The sequence below is a fragment of the Mchenga conophoros genome, linkage group LG15 (genome assembly GCF_057382185.1).
Source record: "Mchenga conophoros isolate Kocher_MC1m ecotype Shallow Benthic linkage group LG15, M_conophoros_male_GT1.1, whole genome shotgun sequence".
NCBI classification, from domain to species: domain Eukaryota; kingdom Metazoa; phylum Chordata; class Actinopteri; order Cichliformes; family Cichlidae; genus Mchenga; species Mchenga conophoros.
This window is the reverse complement of record NC_140540.1, coordinates 15,886,241-15,901,882: the sequence shown is the minus strand read 5'-3', so window position 1 is coordinate 15,901,882 and position 15,642 is coordinate 15,886,241. Positions and strand designations below refer to the sequence as shown.

Below are 15,642 nucleotides of genomic sequence, written 5' to 3'. Positions count from 1 at the left end.
CCTTTTCAATACAAGCGCGCTCATGTTCTTGTTCAAACCTTCCAGGCAGCTGAGACTTTTCGCTGTGTTGTTTGTTTTCCATGTACTTATGATTCTCTTCAGGTATTCTTGCTTCCTCCCAATGACATACGTGTAAATTCGTGATTCTAGATTGGCCATAGGATGTACATTCCTTGTCTGTCTCCCTGTGTCAGCGCTGTGAGAGACTGGAGACCTGTCCAGGGTGCTACAAGTGATCTGGGATCAGCTCCAGGTCCTTTGTGATTTGTCATTTTAAGAATGCTTTGATAAAAGTTAAACTTACATAACACTCTGGGGACATAAAAAACCCCTGCTATCTATAATATTTTAAGTTAATATGGTAAAGGAATATTATGAAATGTGTTTAGATTACTTTAAGTGTGAGTTGTGAGATGAAAACGACAAACGTTGGAGGCTTGGAGGGAAAAGTGTAGTTTCTAAACGAGCGAATGAACAAACAGCTAATTTATTTTGTCTAGGACTACTAATGCACACTGTGAGTCATGTCTTTTAAGCAAGGGCAACAATTAGTCGGGTTGTTACGAAACATTTATTTCAAAAGAAAAGGTGAACAGATCACAAATAACAGGATGGTTTACCTGTGAGCAGTTGTTAAAAACACATTACAGAACTCAGCACTGTGAAACTCAGGGGCTTTTGTTTCAGACGCAGCCAGAAAGAGTGAAGCAATTGCCCCAAGTGTAATAGAAGAATAAAGAGAGGACAGATTTCTTGAGTTTAAATGATTCAATTTTTTTGGCCTTCAGCCGTTTGGACCATTACACTGAAGGTCACAAAAGCGGAATCATTTTGTCTGACAAAACTGCTCTTCTTATTATGGAGTACTAGAAAAAGCGTAAGCATTTTCTTAACATGTTACTGCTAAAATTTATATGCACATATGTTACAGTATGCAGTAAGTCCACCAATCAGAAATGATAAGTTACTCCGGCTATAACCGACAACCTCAACCGGTTACATGACAAATTCATTCCAAGAATCAAACCTCTTATAGGAGAAAAATGACACACAAAATACCTATTAACAGGTACAGTTATTGCTCACTGTGCTATGAGATAATCTACAGGAAAAAGTGAATAATCAACTGTGGTGTCATTTCCTCTATTACCGCAACTGCTATAAAGGAAGCGAGTCCTTTTGTATAACAGAATATGATCGATACATGGATGGATTATGAGTCAGCACCTCAACAAACAAATCAAAGCCCCAGGAGGATTATTTGTTATTGTCTGTTCCTGTTTGAGGTTATTTAGACTCTTCTTTTATGTCTTCAGACCAACAAGAAATATTTTTCAACAAGAAATATGAAGCTCGAGCTCTCTTATCAGTCACTTTTTCTTGTTTTGCGCTCATATAGTTCCATCTAATGGTCGAAACATATTTCGCTGAAAATTTAATCCATCCATTTTTTTATGCTTAACCGATTCAAGGTAGGGAGGAGCTCATTCCAACTGTCAAAGGGCAAGAAAATTTAATTATAACAAGTAAAACTGAGGGGAAAAAAATAATTATGACATTCTTTACTGACAGGTTCAATGAAAAACACATTAACATTCCCAATAGCCATCACTTAAAAATGTTAGTTCGGTAGTCAGTCATTTCCCACTCCACTGAATATTAATGATACATGCAATTTCTAGGCAAAACAGTTTACTTTTATTTTCTGACCTTGCTGTCTGTCATTTGTGGAAAATGTGTGTGTTGACGTCAACTATGCAACACTTTGTTTTTCTGTAATTGTCCTTACAGAGCAGTTTGTCGGCACAGCAGCATTATAAATTGTGTTTAATGAGCCAGAGCAAAAATGTAGAGCTCCAAAGAGAAAACAGAGTAGGAAGCAGGATAAATGTACCAACCATGACTTTGGCTTTGAGCTGTGCAGGGCCCAAAAGATGAAGTTCTGTGTGAGTAGTGTGTGTTTTTGTAAAGGATTGAAACATTGTTACCACTTATATACTGAAAATCTGCACTCATACTCTAATGTGTATTTGTGTTATATTAAGAAGCTGGTCAACTGGTAGAGTATGCTTGCTTGGTACGGTTTCAGTGAACGAAGTTATTTTGTAAGCTTTTTAAATGGCTTCTGAGGCGTTATCTCTCTGTTTCTTGGACAGTTTCTGGAGGGATGACTGGCAGGCAGGCAAGATTCTGAAACAGCTGTTAGTGTAGCAGTGCAGGGACAGAGTTTGACGGGTCTCAGGTACGTTTTGCTGGCAGTATTCATGAATCTCCTCAGGAGAGTCTGGATCCAGGAAGAAAGGCTCAGAAAGTCGTTTTCAAACTGCAGACTGCAGACGGATAGACGGAGTTACTGTCCAGGAAAGGAGACTCTGACAAGGGAGGCCAGCAACAAACTCTGGCCCACAACCTTCTACCTGCGACTTAAAGATATAGGTTTCTCAAACAGAAAGAGAGAGAAAGGAAAGAATGAAGAAAAAACCTCCAGCCTGTCAGTATCATTATAGAAGTTTGTATTTGTACAAAATGGCCTGGGCACCCACACCAACTACAGGCCAACACAGAGCCAGTGCACAAAAAAGGGGCTTTCCTAAGGAGGCTGAGATCCTTCCATGCGTGCAGAAAAATTATGGAGATGTTTTGTCACTCTGCTGTGGCAAGGACAGTGGTCTTCTTGGGGTGCAGCATTGGAGCTGGTGACACTAAGAAACTGAATAAACAGAGCAGGAGATCTGAATCTTAAATTGTAATTGGCTGCAAACTGGACCCACCCATCAAAGCTGCGGTGGAGAGGAAGTAGCATCAGTCATCAGTTATCCATCACGGACAATCCTGACCACCACTGCACCTCTTACTGAACAGGCCCGGGTGGAAAATGTTTCTTTCCACCTCCACTAAGACATAAGTTGAAAATCTTTTACACCACATATGATCACCTACTATAATACAACATATATGTGAGGTGGAGAGTCATCTGCCAGATATGTTATTTTTGTATTACTTGTTATTTCATAATCATTTCAACTGCTGGAACAAATACTACTACTACTACTACTACTACTACTACTAATAATAATAATAATAATGGGAATATGGGAAAAATAAAATAGGTCTCATCTCGTCTGTGTAGATTTTTTGGCTTTTCATATAGCTCCATCTAGTGGCTGATACAGATATCGCGGTAAATGACATTACGAAAAACAAAAAGGTAAAGTATTATTTCTGACCTCTATAAGCTCAATTAAAAAGTAGTAGCCGATAGAAAACATCCTTAGAAAAAACTTTATATTTGTTTCGGTGAAAACAAACTGGTGTACAGTTTAGTTTAGCATATCGTGATTATATTGTTCCGTTACGAAAATAACCCGGAAGATATTTTATGGGACAGTTTGAAGTCGCTAATGTTGCTAACTTGGTTAGCGTGTGAACGGTTTCAGCCTACTCAATACGTTCAGTCGTGTGCTTGCTTTAAAAATACACGTGTGTGTGTGTGTATGTATGTGTGTGTGTATATATATATATGTATGTGTGTGTGTATATATATATATATATATATATATATATATATATATATATAAAATGTGTTGTTGGCTGACAGGCTGTGAAATCTTAGACTATAATCATTTCCGGGGTCATCTTTTACTGTCGATACATAACAGTTTCTCTCAGCGACTTGTCACCCGTCACAGCTTTTATGTCCGCTCCTCTGCTAATTGCCGCTGTTGTTGGCGGTGGGGTCCTGCTTCTTATGCGGCGTTTATTCCCCCGTCAGAAAGCCGTTAAGTTGCTCCGTTATTCAGGAGAAAATATGCGAGGCAAGACAGTCATCGTGACCGGGGCAAACAGCGGGATAGGGAAGGCCCTGGCCGGGGAGCTTTTGAAGCTCCGCGCCCGGGTCATTATGGCTTGCCGGGACCCGCGGAGCGCCGAGGAGGCAGCACAGGACATCAAGAAGCAAGCGGGACCAGAAAACGGGGAGGTGGTCATCAAACACCTGGACCTGGCTTCTCTTAGATCAGTCCGAAATTTCTGTGAGGAGGTGACTCAGGTAAATGAGAACCCAAACAAAGCAAGAGAGTAGATGTTTGTAGTTTATTTACCAGCTGTGGTGCACTTTGTTATTGAGCCCAACTCAGCAGAAAAAAACAGAGCATTGTTCCAGGGGGACTGTCCTTGGTGCTGAAATTAAGTATTGGACCCCAAACCCATATTTGTTACAGATGCAAATAAACTATTGTCCAACAGGGGCCAGTCTAGAAGTGTTGGTCTCCTGGCAGATGTTAAGAGTTAATATCCTATTATATTGTAAGCTTCAGCAAAGACGATACTGTTTAACTGTAGCAGTGATCCTTGAAAGGCTTCAAGTATTTTGTTTATGTGGTCCGATATCACAGATTTTCATCAGGTGGCTTTTCATTTCATACAACAAACAATACTCTGTGTGCTTAGACTATTGAGTCACAAATGAGAGTAAACACAGGAGGAGCCAAAAGCTTCCTATACATTGATTACTGTGCAAAATTTTGATCCACCACTCATTTTCTTATATTATGCCTCCAATGAGCCAGACATTTTTAAAGTGGTCTTGATAATTCTCCTGGCTTTCTGAAGGTCTTTGAAAGTCTTTCCTTAGAGATTTGCCTTTTCACTCATTTTCAGTTCACTCTTTGTATCTGATCATTTTCAGAGCATTCATTCTAGCATAAAAAAAGCACCTAACTCAAGAGATGAACCAGTGTTATTGCTACACATAATGGCACATACTGTCAGTCTTTCATAACAAAATGTAAAATTTCTTCTCATTTTTAAAGTTGAATATACAACAATGCCAAAGATAACACAGTTTGACAGGCATAAAATAATATTATTGTACCAACAAGGTGATTGCCAAAGAGCTGTCTGTTGAAAACTTGGCATATCTCAGCAGTGTGTCCTTAAGAAATTTGAGGGAGCTGGACAAGTGGCGGGGAAAAGCGGTGGGCCCAAAAAACTGTCTACAGCAGATAAAATAATGTACTTAAGAAATAGGAGAAAAAATCCAGGAAAGAACTGACACACTGCCAGTGCAGACTGGCCTCCCCAAATTTCAGACCTCAACATTATTGCAAAGAACAGAACAAAAGGCAGCAAGCATCCAAAGAAGAGCTTCGAATGTGCATCAAGAATCCTGGTGAACTATTCCTGAAGACTACCTAAAGAAATGAGAAGAAAGCTAGCCTAAGAGAGCTCAGGCTGTGTTTAAGAATGAAGGTGGTCATACCAAATATTGACTTTCAAGCTTTTTAGGATTGTGAAAACTCAGTTTTTGCTCTATAAAACAGTGTTTTTCTATATGTTATACACATTTTTCAATAAATCTCTTCACCAGAGCAAACTTTTAAGAAATAAAGGGTGGCTTGACACTTTTGCACAGTACTGTAATAGACACTCAAGATGGTAAATTCACAATGCTGTATTAGTTTGATGAAGAAAAATTGTAACCACAGGCTATTATAGCATACCATTCCATAATTAATATAATTAAATGATAAAGACATACAATCTAATACAATTCAGTATAGCCTCCGCTATTAGAAAGTTTTATCGTTTCTATTTTTTTCTGTAATTTAAAAGTTCATATTAAACTATGTTTCTTACAGAAGTTATAATTAAAGTTACGGATTAACTGTATTGTTATATAACACACTGAGATGCTTTGGGGCTTTATTTTTGTCCTTCCTTCTAGCATTCAGGTATAATGTCTTTATAAGTACACATCATAGTTTAAGTCGAAGAGGTTTAGGTGTAAAACATTACTTATATATTTAGGAATTTGGCAGATACCTCGTATAACCACTGGGTGTCTCAGGGAGATCTCTGCAACCCAGAATGTGCTGTACTTTAAGTTTTATTAAAATAGGTATTATATTAATTAACTTAAGCCTTTATTTACCACAGGCCTGCCGGTGGGCCCATTTCACAAGCATTCTTAACCATGACCATAACTCAGTTAACATTTGAGTTCGTGAAAAAATTCAGATGGTTTCTGAAAAATCTGAATTATTTTCTTTTTCATTTTGCAGCTGAAATTACAAATTAGGTCATTTAGCCTGTAGAAGTCGTACTCAACAAAGGGATGAAAAGTTTTTGGCTTTTCCCTTAAGAAGAATCACTAAGATTGTAATAAAAATATTTTGTAATGCTTTCTTTTTTGGAGTATGGGGTTATTTATTCAAGCATAAATTGCATTTGTGTTTCTCAAGTGAGTGAAAATTGTCAGAAAAATGCATACTTTTTGTTAAATAAGATAATACAGACTGATTGCCTTCATTATACTCAGACCAGCCCTGCTCATGTGCATTGTCACACCATAACCCCATTCTAAGTGAAGAAAAAACTTATTTAAGTTGTTTGGTTAAAATTTGATCTTTTGTTATGCATATGGACAATTAATGCCTCTGGATGCTGGAGAAGCTGTAATAAAACCTTAATTGGAGTCTTAAATGTTTCAAATGTATCTTTGTTGTCAGGAGGAATCCCAGGTTGATGTGCTCATCAACAACGCCGGTATTTACCAGTGTCCCTACACAAAGACAGACGAAGGTTTTGAGATGCAGCTCGGTGTGAATCACTTGGGTCACTTCCTCCTCACTCACCTGCTGCTGGACCTCCTGAAGGCTTCGGCCCCTAGCCGCATCGTGGTGGTTTCCTCTAAACTTTACAAATATGGCCACATCAACTTCGATGACCTGAACAGTGAAAATAACTACAATAAGGCCTTCTGCTACAGTCAGAGCAAACTGGCCAACCTTCTGTTCACGCTGGAGCTGGCCCATCGCCTCGAGGGGACGGGGGTCACAGTCAATGCTCTCACCCCGGGGATCGTGAGGACCAGGTTAGGCAGACACATCCAAATCCCCCTCCTGGCAAAGCCGCTGTTCTACCTTGCCTCATTGGTCTTTTTCAAGAGTCCATTGGAGGGGGCCCAGACTCCTCTCTATCTGGCCTGCTCCCCAGAGGTGGAAGGAGTGTCGGGGAAGTGCTTTGCTAACTGCGAGGAGGAGGAGCTGTTACCCAAAGCTACAGATGAGGAGGCAGCCAAGAAACTGTGGGACATAAGCAGGAGGATGGTTGGACTCGCTGACTGAGCAGAGTCCAGCTCTGTGGATGGAGTTTGGGGAGTGGACTTAAGTGTTCTTGGACCTGATAGCTAATCTCTTGCAGCTCCACAGACACCATTCTACAAGCGTCCACTTGCAATAAATAAAAGAACTATTTCCATCCTGAGGATAAGAACATTAATTGAAGAGCATATTGTAGAGTGAAGTGCGATAGTGGTGTGTGTGCAAGAGTGCCACAATGCTTAGAGATTGTATAAAGATTTTAATTTTAAGGTGTGCCTATCAAAGTGATGTTTAAAAAAACAATGAAGCAGTGTTATGTGAAATAATCTGCTTACGTCTCAATAACCCTCCAGGTTTGCTTCTCCCCTAATTTTTAATAAGCTAAATAGCTTTCCAATTTCCACACCATTTAAGAAATCAGCTTGCACACAGCCGTAGCAGGGTTATATAAGTGCATGTAAACAAACCCTCACTCCCTAGAAAGACTCAGTGGGGGGGGGAACATTTCCCTGTCTCTGATAAAAACATTTCATAGAAACAGATGTGAAAATTAACTCTAAACTTGATAATTTACTATATTCTGTAATGAATCGAATGCATAGATTACAGTTTTGTGTCTTGACCTAATCAGACAGGCATCCTCGGGTCAAAAGGAGCAAACTCTCAGGTGCATCGCCTCATAGAGTTCTTCAAAGCCACGCTGAGTTGTCACATTTTCCCGTCAGTGCTTGTGCTCTGCAGCTCCTGGAGTGAAACGCGTATCTGTTTCAGGTTCAAGCTGTGGTGTTGGAAAGCTAAATTTTTGCATGCTTTAGCATCTGCTTTGCTGTGCAGAGGAAGGCGAGGTGGTGGAGTGATAGCAGTTGATCTAGTTGCCTTCATCTTGATGTGTTTGAAGTGTAAATGCTTTCTGCTAGGACAGCAAGGTTAGCGATGCCGATCGGTGAGCTGCTGCGCTGCAACTCCCTCCTGCGGATGGATTGAGAGTCCTCTTACCTCATTTTTATTAGTTAAAGTTCAAAGGCATTTGAATAAATTCAAGAGCCTTTCCAGACCATTTACTCAATTGCTAAGTGTGCTAAATGAACCAGTTTTCAAATGATACCAAAGGGTATTTAGAGAAGGACTGCAAGTAATCATTTTCCCACCAGAATAATCAATTTTTCCCAGTTAATCGATCAAATGAAAACTATCCTTCATGATATTAACATGCCATCGTCTTCAAGGAAGAAATGTGGTCGGGGGAAAAAACCTGAATGATTGTGAAATCAAGATCGAAACACCAAAGCTGGACTTTGGAGATATGGAAAAAGGTGATGTGGTGTGATGAGTCTGGTGATTGACAAATCAGGACAAGAACAGACGTGGATGAAGCACTTACCTTACAGGTCTGTGGGGGTAGTGTGTGAGTGTTGCTTCAGTTGGTCAGGTTTAGGTTAGGCACTTATGTACCCAAAATACACATAATGAATACACTGAATGAGCTGGTTTGGCCATCAGTACTTTTCTTCCATGACCACGCCGGTAAATTCCAAGGTGACAATGTCAAGGTTTAATGGGGATCAAATTGAAAATCAGTCAAACTCTTTGTTTTTAGGTATTTTGTCCAATCCCTATTTATTTAGTGCTTGGCGTGGCACTTTTAATACATCAAAGGGGAGTATACCATGATATAATTTTCCTTAGTAGCTCTAAATTAGTTCGTTAGATATCACAGACACTCACAGAATATTATCCATTTCCTTTTCTGTAGTATTTTCTTGATGATGACTCCTGGGAAAACACAAATAAACTTCCTCTCTGTTCTGAATTTGTTGGCAAAAATCCTTCTCTACTAACCTATTTTTTGCAATTATTTTTTTCCCAACAGTGAAAAAGCAGAGCTACTTAGTGACTCAGCAATCTGAGTCTGAATAATGAAAGGTCTTCCACTCGTTCATTCAGTCAGCTGAACACTGCAGATCAGCAGACATGTAATTATCTTGAAACAACAACCGATCGCTATGCAACTGCGTGAAAGATATTAAAACATGATATCGCTTTTATTCAGCGGCATTTCAAATCCCCAAATGTGTACATTAAAGGCTGGGAGCTTGTATGTATAATTTGTGCTTTATTAGGCGAACAAAACAACCAAAATATATAAACATGCATCGTTGTGAAATAAACGGGGTTACAGTGGTTTGGTGGGGTGTGGGCATCCAAATCTGAGGTAGAAAGGGGACAGGAAACCTCTCTTGGGGGATATAGAAGAGCAAAAAAGAAAGCAATACTGACTGGTAAAACAGATCAAACGTTCCATCAATAACAATAAAACACTCCCATCAATACTGTCAAATCCATTTAACAGAAGGAAAAACAAAACAAATGTTTCTCATGGTTCGTTTAAGGTACTAATTTGTCTTTGTTTTTTCGCTTCCTTTCAACACTTGTATGTAAATCATCACAAGGCCATCGCTGTTGCAGCAGATTAAAAATAACGGCTGAAACAAATCTCTGTGCACGTCAAGGGGCAATTAAAATACCTCTCTCAGGGTTTTTAGAATAAAGCAGTGGAAGTTTTTTTTAATTTATTTACAAGTTCCAGATTACCAATAGGATTTTGCACTGTTTTTTAAATGTATCTCTTGCTAACAGCTACATACAAAATATATCACTCAATTTTAAGTTAGTATATATTTGTACATTTGTAGTTTAACACATACACATTCTCAAAAGTTTTAAGGACTCTGTGAGCTCCTCTTTGTCTGTTTCCCCACATCTGACCCCTAACTTGACTTACTGCCTTGAGAAATTTATAATGTAAACAATTGCCATCCACTGCCACGCCATCAGTGCTTTTAAATAATCAGCAATAGTTACATGTTCATGATACTGAAGAACTCCTGGCTTCTACTCAAGCCGTCAAAATGGCTGCACTACGAGAAGGTGCAGCTGAACAAACCAGGGCTCTGTGTCTACTATTGAAGATGCAACCTGATTGGAAAGTCCTTCAGTTCAGAAGTGTTCCATAAAGCTGCGCCTTAGTCAGACTGTCCTTCCTGGAAAGTCCCAGGGAGCCAAATTTTTGGTTGTACGGAGGAGGAGGGGGTGGGGCTGGTGGTGGTGACTGGCTCACCTGTGCAGGCACGCTGTGCATCTCCACTTGATAGTGCTGCAGTTCTGCGGCCATCTCCAGAGATCTCTGGTGGAGAGACTCGGTGGAGCTGTTGGGGCTGGGGTCTACATAATCAGTGCTCTGGCCTCCAGATGCGACATTTCCCTCCCTGTCTTTAGAGCTCCCTGAGTGGTACAAGCTGTGCTCTGACCCCTGACTGTCCTCAGCTCGGTACAGGTGAGCTTGGCTGTGAGCCTGGCGCAGCCCTGGGCTGCATTCGGGACTGGGGCTGGCAGCTGCCCACACTGGGTCCATGACATCCACTCCGTGGTGGTAGTAGTCAGCCCCTTCCTGGAAACTGCTGTAGAGCGGCCCAAGTCGAATCTTGGCGGGACGGACGGAGAAGTGCTGCTCCGAGAAGCTGTAAGGTGAGGCCCGTCCTGGGCTGCGGTAGGTGTGAGCACTTAAGTCCTCCACGCTAAGTTGTCTCCACCGGCCAATCAGCTCCTCTTCCTCGGGGGCCAATGTGCTGCCTCTACGGCTGTCTCCATAGGCGACACTTGGGGAGGAGGACGGGGGGAGCGGCTCATAGGGCTCACTGAAACAGGAGGACATGGTACGGCTGTAGACGGGAGAGCTGCCGTTCTGATGGTGGCTCAGCTCTGTCTGTTGGAAGGGATGAGCATTGGCAAAGCCCCGTGGACTGTCCCTCTCCCAGGATGAATCACTCTTTCTCTCATAGTCCCCTGCATCCCTCCATTCCATGTAGAGGGAGTGATGGTGGGGGGAAGAAGCTGCACTGCTGGGCGGTCCGTTGCCTTTGTCCTCAGACCCCCCTCCACTAAAACTCGAGTAAGAACTGGAGGCTGCACCCAGTGGGGGAGGGAACTTAGCAAAGTGCTCCTGGGAGAAGCCAGCTCTCAACCCAACCGAACCTTCCTCTGGAGTACTGTCGGTGGAGTTCTGGGGCCCGTACAGGAGCTTCCTCTCGCCGTGAATATCCATGCTGGGCCTCCGCTCACGGTGACGGTCATCAGGGCAATACAGGGCTGTGTCACTGCTGTACAGGTCAGTTTTATAGGCTCCGCGTAGCCCCAAACGTTCTCCGGGACCCAAACTCTCCAAAATAAAGGCATGTTCCTGTGTTTGCGGGCTGGGGGAGCGGGAGGCCTGGCTGCTGCTGCAAGCCTCATCTGGCTTTTCAAGCACTTTGGCAATGAGAGAGGTCGGGACAGAGTCAGAGTAGGTGTGACAGAGGGGAGACTCCTCCAGGTGCATGGTCAGGCGTTCCTGGAAGTCAGCAGGCAGCTAAAAGTATCAGAGAAACAAGGGTAAAGCAGGGAAAATCGGTGAATGTTAGTTATAAATTATATCAAAGACCTTATTCTATGTAGTGTAGGAACTGCTGTACACTACACTGTCAAACTCTCTCTCGAGTAATTAGTAGGTAAATCAGGGTGTTGACATTAAAGGCACCTTTAAACTGTGCAGCAGCAGCAATAATTTAAGTATATCACATGTCACACTGAGCATCGGGTTTTGAGGCATCTGCGTCAGACTGTACAACATCAGGCACCAGACTATTTGGATCGTGGAGTGAAAGTAGAGTCAAGTCATCAGCCTGTATCATCTGCATGTATCCAACGTTCCTCTTTATTCATTTCATTTTGTCTCGCACATTTTGATTGGTGTAAAATGATTTAGTTTTTTTTTTTATGCATGGTCATTTGTTTTGTTCTATAGCTACTTTTTTCTATATGAAAACAGAACACAAGTGAATGTCTTTATTATTCGTCCATTATATTTTTATTGAGACTAATATTTTGCAGGTGGATGCACACACAGACCAGCAAGCATGATTGACACCCTGATGCTGTCTCCAAAACTGAACCACAGATGGATGTTGACGCTGCTTCCACAAACAACAGACATTAGATCAGATTATTGCAGTGAATCCATCTTTCTTTTGTGTTGGGAAAAAACAGACAATTAATCTGCCCATATGGAGAAGATATATATAAATCTTATAAAGTTTGTATCTGTCTTGTCTGAAACTTGTATGAAAAGCATACAAGAGTGAAAACAGATATAAGATCCCTTGAAAAATTATATACATGAAACTTGTATGTTTTGCATACTTCCTAAAACAATATATGAAAGTAATGAGAAAGTGGCCACTTTCATGAGTAAATCATATAAGCCTTATACGATTCACTATATGAAGCAAGCCAAATCTGATGCAAGTCTTTTATAAGTTTTTTCTTTTTCTTTTCCATATTGGTGGTTCCTAAATGGGCTAAATGAAAAAGAAGTTAGTCAGTAGTTTGAGTCATCATTTAGGGTTTTTTTGTCCTCATTCTTTCTACTGAGAATGCTTTGTTTACTTAGTTTTATTCTAATTTTTTCAAAAAAAATTTTTTTTTAAAAATTCGAATTCACTACGCGATAGTAAAACATCACTGCGCCCCCTCAAACACCAAACCAATTTCAGCCTAAATGGAGGGAATGCTAACGCATAAAGATAATCTTATTGGTGTATCCATCACCAGACGTTTCACATACAAAGAGATGAAAGAGGAACATTTATATATTTAATGCATCATTTCTAGGATTTACTCAGAGGTTAAAGTGAGCCAAAACTGTATCTTTGGTGCATATTTACATACGTTGTGGTTGATCTTGTTAAATTCTAGTGTTAGCTGATAACTTAGCCCCCTCTCATCTAAACATAGTCATGGAACGGTTCCTAAAAAGCAAGGCTTTAAAAACAAGGCTAATGAAATGTCCTATCTTTAGTATAGTATTTCATCAAATATTATTTCTTAGAATTTAAGCCCAAAGAGTCATGCTGATTGATTTCTTTCTGGTGACATGGCACTTCATTTCTTAAATAAGATATCTCAGAGATTAAATGTGTGTGGCCTCCGACATAAAAGGAGTTTGACATCCCTGGTGTAAAGTCTTGTTTTTGTGTCAAATTAAATTTACAGTTTCATTTAATATGATACATGATGCTTTTATTTTTCCATTAATAAATGAAATCAAAATTTAAACACTGCATATATTTGTATTTTTACTTGTTTAATGATCTGAAACCTTTAAATCTGACAAACATGTTTAAAAAAAAAAAAAGAAGAAGAGAAAGAGCAAACACTTCACAGCATTTTAGCGTTTTATCCAAGCTGCTCACAGGTTCTGTTATCCCTGCACAATGCAGTATGTGTGTCAGTATGTTAGATTGTACTTTAGGTGGTTTCTGAATACGATACAGCAACCTACACGTTCACATTTACCTGCCTTCACTGCATGAATTGTGTTCACAGCTGCAGGGGGAAAAGTGTAATCTTCAGTGTCACGAACCTCAACCAAAGAGAACAATATACCTGATTTTGAAGTGAGAATAAGTCGCTTTCCTGTTCTATTTCAAGCATTTCTTAATAAAAAAAAAAGCCTCCAACCACTATCTCTACCTCTCCATAGCAACAAGCATTAAGCTAACTGCAGCACATCATCAACAGGAATCTAGTCAGTTGTTCCTAATTGGCAATGAGAAGGAAGCTAATTATAACTTTGTAGATAGAAAAAAGACAAACACTACAGAGAACATGAAAGAGACGGTTTATCATAGCACTTTTATTGCATCTCGGACAAAACTAAATGCCACTTAATTACTGTCCACACACTTTTTTCATTTGGGCTTGTTTTAAACAAGATCTCAATTAGCTTTTATGCGTCATTCAGAAATCCAAGCGTGATCATTTTACACCCTCTCTGTGATTGTTTTGCAGCAGAACAAACGACTAAAGCGCTTCTGTAGGCGCTGAAGAGCCACTGCACCTCTCAAAATGCTGCAGCGCCATTCATCAATACACTTTCGATTAGCTCACACCCACAGGACCAGCAGACGGGTGGACACACAGTGAGTGCATGTATAGCCTCTGACCCCTATTATGTTTGGCAATGTGCCTGCAGAACAGTTTTTCACTTTATGATAGACCCTTTACTGTTAACGGTGCCTACGTGCGTGTGTTAATGTGTGTACCGTGCAAGTGTTGGGGATATTTTATGAGTCTTATGCAACCAAATGCAGTTTGCATTGATATTTCCATTCAGCCATATGCCTAAAACACGTGGACAGGCGTTCTTTAACCTCGTGGACGCTTGCCAGTTTCAAATCTACCCTTGTCACATGGGCGAGGCACAAGGCCCACGGCTGATGCAGCGGAAAGTGGCACCAAGCTGGGCTAGTGTTAAAACACTCATCAATACCCGCGTGCATTCTTTTCACAAGGAGCAGCAGGACACTATGATGAGGCTGCACCGTGCTCTCCATTTATATTTTGCCACATACAGTAGTTTTACCTCCTCTGTTGAGTGTCCTTCAGAATTGCTCACAATGTGCCTTAAAGTAGTTCCCATGCTGCTTTGTGGTTTTACGTGATTAACAAAACCGGTGCAGTGTGACCGCACTCTGGCTAAACTGCACACTGAGTGACCAGAACAGAAACACCAGTCTGTGTGCATGGAGTAGAGGTGTAGGTGTTATTGTCACAGTTTCAAGTCATGGAGGAAAACAGTCATCACCAAAACCTTAAAACATTGCATCCAACACAAACCACAAATAATAAAACTAAGAGAACAAACACTGTTGCCCTCTCCTTTCTGGCTGCTTTCTGCATTTCCCCAGTCTATGTTTCCCTTTTTGTGGGGCTTGCTTTGTGTCCCCATTTCTGTTTACTTCCATCTTTCTGCCTTTTTCGATGCTTCTTGTTGACTTCAGCTGTGTCTTATTATCCCTCTATTATCCCTAACAAATTAACACAATTTTAAATAAGATGATAGCTTTTAACACTTTGGTGAAAATCCTTTCCGGACACTGACTGCCTGAAGTCTAGAACCCATGGACGTCACCAAGTACTCTGTGTCCTCTTTGAGATGCTCTATTAAGCCTTTACTGCAGCCATCTTCAGTCACTGCTTGTTTGTACGTCTTTCTGCATTCAGTTTCATATTAAATAACTGAAAAGCATGTCCTGTTGGGTTGAGATCAGATAACTGACTTGGCCACTGAAGAATATCTCTTTTATTTAACATGACAAATGCTTTGATTGCTTTTCCAGCATGCTTTGGGCCATTATCTATTTGCACTGTGAAGCACTGTCCAATCAGTTTTGGAGCATTTGGCTGAATCTGAGCAGAGAGTACAACCCTGCACACTGCAAAATTTATCCTGCTGTTTCTATCAGCAGTCACGTCATCAGTACGCACTAGTGGCCCAGTTCCATAGACACAGGTTTGATTCTAGGTCTTTCTCATGATGTCTACCACCTCAAAAGGGTTTTTGATCAGCTGTTGTAAAGGTTTCCTTTTTCCTAATCATGGAAATAATTCGGTCATCATGCACTTTAGTTGTCTTCAGTGGTCTTTTAGGCTGGAAAGAGCC

At 40.7% G+C, this 15,642-nt stretch overlaps 2 protein-coding genes across 6 annotated transcripts in view; one reads left to right on the top strand and one right to left on the bottom strand.

The window, feature by feature from the left end:
- The first annotated feature begins 3,608 nt into the window (after positions 1–3,608).
- Positions 3,609–8,913, top strand: rdh14b (retinol dehydrogenase 14b). Its single transcript, XM_085247654.1, has 2 exons — positions 3,609–4,048; positions 6,510–8,913. The coding sequence occupies exons 1-2, from the start codon at positions 3,695–3,697 to the stop codon at positions 7,125–7,127; spliced, it is 972 nt and encodes a 323-aa protein (XP_085103780.1). The 5' UTR covers positions 3,609–3,694; the 3' UTR covers positions 7,128–8,913.
- Positions 8,914–9,196: 283 nt separating this feature from the next.
- LOC146558111 (brain-enriched guanylate kinase-associated protein) overlaps positions 9,197–15,642 on the bottom strand; it is a 39,399-nt gene continuing 32,953 nt past the window's right edge. For all 5 annotated transcript variants that reach the window (XM_085247645.1, XM_085247647.1, XM_085247648.1 and 2 more), the window contains one exon: positions 9,197–11,508. In XM_085247645.1, the coding sequence (XP_085103771.1) occupies positions 10,096–11,508 (1,413 nt within the window). In that variant the 3' untranslated portion in view covers positions 9,197–10,095. The remainder of the gene's footprint in view (positions 11,509–15,642) is intronic.